Source organism: Otolemur garnettii, unplaced genomic scaffold (genome assembly GCF_000181295.1).
Source record: "Otolemur garnettii isolate 467f Iridium unplaced genomic scaffold, OtoGar3 scaffold00444, whole genome shotgun sequence".
Taxonomy (NCBI): Eukaryota; Metazoa; Chordata; class Mammalia; order Primates; family Galagidae; genus Otolemur; species Otolemur garnettii.
Genome location: NW_003852839.1, coordinates 1,471 through 4,798, shown reverse-complemented (window position 1 = coordinate 4,798; position 3,328 = coordinate 1,471). Strand labels below are relative to the sequence as shown.

General features: G+C 36.8%; 1 protein-coding gene across 1 annotated transcript in view; it reads right to left on the bottom strand.

Moving 5' to 3' along the window:
- LOC100956471 (arf-GAP with Rho-GAP domain, ANK repeat and PH domain-containing protein 2-like) overlaps positions 1-2,088 on the bottom strand; it is a gene marked incomplete at its 5' end in the record, with an annotated part of 51,199 nt that extends 49,111 nt beyond the window's left edge. The window contains one exon of the mRNA XM_023509147.1: positions 1,983-2,088. Within this exon, the coding sequence (XP_023364915.1) occupies positions 1,983-2,088 (106 nt within the window). The remainder of the gene's footprint in view (positions 1-1,982) is intronic.
- Between the last annotated feature and the right edge of the window lie 1,240 nt (positions 2,089-3,328).

Below are 3,328 nucleotides of genomic sequence, written 5' to 3'. Positions count from 1 at the left end.
CATCAAAGGAGTATAGCAAGAATAAGCTAGGTATTCCTGTCTATAAAGAACATAGATTCTAGGAGTTATAAGAATACAGTGAGTAAATATGACAGCAATATATATGATAATGTAAAAATTTCATAATAAAATGCCAAATTGCATAGCAGAAATGGAGCAAGTGTGATCATCATATATGATTTACAACGTGCAAAAGGAACTGGAATTTAATAGAGGAGGATGTGATATCTGTGGGTACCCCTCTCCAAACTCCTTCTTTCCTTTTACCACAGTAAAACTGTAAACTTCTGGAAAATTTATTTGCACATCCACCTCTGTTACTAACATCAAATAAGCATCTCACAGTCAGAGACTTGCTTAATTGCACCGTAGTGTATGATAAATATCTGGTGATTGGAATTAAGTGGATGTTACTGATGGAGGAAAAGGTCATTTATCTAGGGCAGGGATTAAATTAAATGCTAAATCAACTTGACCACACAGGCATTTACCTCTCCATCTTTTGAGATCATTATCAAACATTCCTTCCTTTCTGGAGACTTTCTTCTGAAATATCTTTCTCCTTTTCTTCACTTGTCTTTAATTTTACTGGCTACATTCAGTTCTTGGATAAGTGGATATAATAGTATTTCCATTTCTTCCCTTATTTCCCTGTCCCCAAAAGTTGGCATTCCCACGTAGTCTTTATTCAGCCTGGTCAGAATATTCTTACTCATGTGTTCTCATCAGAAGCCCAAGAAACAGTTTTCTAATTAGTGTCTCTGCCTCTATCCTACTTTCCCCACAATTAATCCCAATGTGGGGGGTTTTATCCTAAAACAAATTTAATCTGTCACTTCTTAGCACTTAAAGGATAAAACCCAAATGTTTTTGTAAGACCTGAAAAGTCTTTTGCAACCTCCTGCCAACTATAAATCTTCTCCTGTCCTAGTACTGTGTCCCAGGGTTAGTCTCCAGCTCCTTCTCCTGACCTGTCATTCTGACCAGCTCATAACGTGTCTTTAAATTTGCAGCATTGAAATATTCCCTAAATGTCAGTACACAATAAATCAGTCTCTTCTCCGTAACCCCATGCTGCAGGCTAAAACTATCCATATTGAAATCTATCCCAGTATCTTATAGACAGCGAGATGGGATGATATAACAGACCATATTCGTACGGTATAATAAAATTGGTTTTACAATATTAGGGTTGACATGCATGAGAAGTAGTGGTTGGGAAAAAGAAATACAAAGAAAAGACAAATGGTGGAAGATTTCTAAATCTAGCTTCCAAATAGGTTATTTTAGTAAAATTAATTTTACAGAAGAGAGTATTTCATCACATGGGAAGCTACATATTCTTTAGTCAACGTTTACACTTATTGAAGTTTCTGTAATACTTTTTGCTAAGATCAAAACAAACTTATAATTTTAACTCAGAAGGATATTTTCAAACATCTTTATCCTTCACACCTCATTTCTCAAGTCACCTTCGTAGTCCTCATATTTTTTTTTCAAATGCAGAACTTTCATGTCCTGACATAGAAAATGTTTTTGATTTTTAACTTTTCTTCATTGTATAAATAGCTTAATATCAAAATATAAGGTCCAGGTAAGATAATAAAAAAACTGATAATATAGAAATGTCCATCATGACAGAACATTGTACTCAAAGACTCCTGTTGCAGAATTCTGGTCCATGTACTTCTTTGTTCTCTATTTCCCACCCTCCAAAGAGTTTTAAAATTCTTATTAAGGCACTAGATACATCTGAGGATGCTGTATATGATTATTTCTAATTCATTTAAGAAATTCCCAGTGCTATCTAAAAATGTGATTTAATTACAGAAAGAGAGGCTAAAGAGACCGCTATTAAAGTGTGTTGAAAGATTCATTCTCCTATGCAGAAAAAGGTTACCAACACTAGTTTAAATTTAAGAAATGGAGAGGTATTAAGTGCTATGCTTGAAATGTCTAAAAGAGTTTATAAATCCACCCACCGGTAAAGGTGTTCAATTATAGCTGCCAATGTTGCTTGGTTGACCCCAGGGAGAGAACGTATAAATGCCCCATACTTTTTAATTCTTTCTTTGTCATCTTGCGTGTCTGGAGAGAAAAACAAAAGATATTTATACCTAAACTAATCATGTTATAAATTTTCAACAGTTACACGTGTATTTCATTAAGTGATACAATTAGGTTTCAGTAGAAAACCATTCAAAGCTCTGGAGTAAAACTGCCTATAATTCTCAAAAATCATTCATTTACACACGTAACTACATATCCCACCACTATGTGCTGTATTTCTTATAGTTTGTAATTTGAAATAAAGAGCATTCAAAATGAGAGGGTGAGAAGGTTGGCATTTTTTTATTTATGAAATATTGGACTTAAACAGGAATGCGTTCAATCAATTACGTAGAGTCAAGTTGGAGCAGAAATTGAAGAATTAAGCCAAAAGAGGAATGCGTTCAATCAATTACGGATAGTCAAGCTGGAGCACAAATTGAAGAACTAAGCCAAAAGCATTTTAACTTCATCCATGGAAAGGTTTCATTGCTTGCATTTGAAAATGACATTTCTTTTATTTTTTTCCATAAGAAATTACAAAAATCTCCCTAAAACTATAAGCCATGCTGGATCTCGTAACTGTAAAGGGCCTTTTATAAGCCTTGGTACCTTCAAAACTTTGGGAAAGGTGAGGGGGCAACAGAAGCCATGGGTGGTGCTTAACAACTGCAATCCCGCTGAGAGGAAGGGGAACCTCCTGCCCTTGTTGTGGGTGGGAATGTGTTGGTTTGTGGAGAGGAGATGAGAGGAAATGACTCTCCACTCTCCTAACCAAACAAAGTCAAGTATCTGGAGAAACTAGACATAGGAAGCCCCAAGTTTCTAGACTCTGGAGGATGCGTAGGGGCAGCATGGTTTAAATACTAGCTGACTGGAGAAATGAAAGCTCATTCTTCACATAAAAAGCTTGTGCTCACTTTGTAACCCAAGGCAACTGCACGTAGTACATTCCCTCTCAATCCCCAAATACCTTTGGAAACAAGATTTTTTGTTTTCTTTGTTTTGTTGAGACAGAGTCTCACTCTGTCGCCCTGGGTAGAGTTCCATGGCCCACTGTAACCTCAAATTCCTAGGCTCAGGAGTTCCTCCTGCCTCAGCTTTTCTAATTTTAGTAGAAACAGGGTCCCACTCTTGCTCAGGTTGGTCTCAAACCCCTGAGCTCAAGCCTCAGCCTCCTGCCTCAGCCTCCCAGATTGCTAGGATTATAGGTCTGTGTCACTGCACTAGGACAAGGAAACAAGGTCTTTTAACTTCCTACCTAGCCCTACCTATTCCA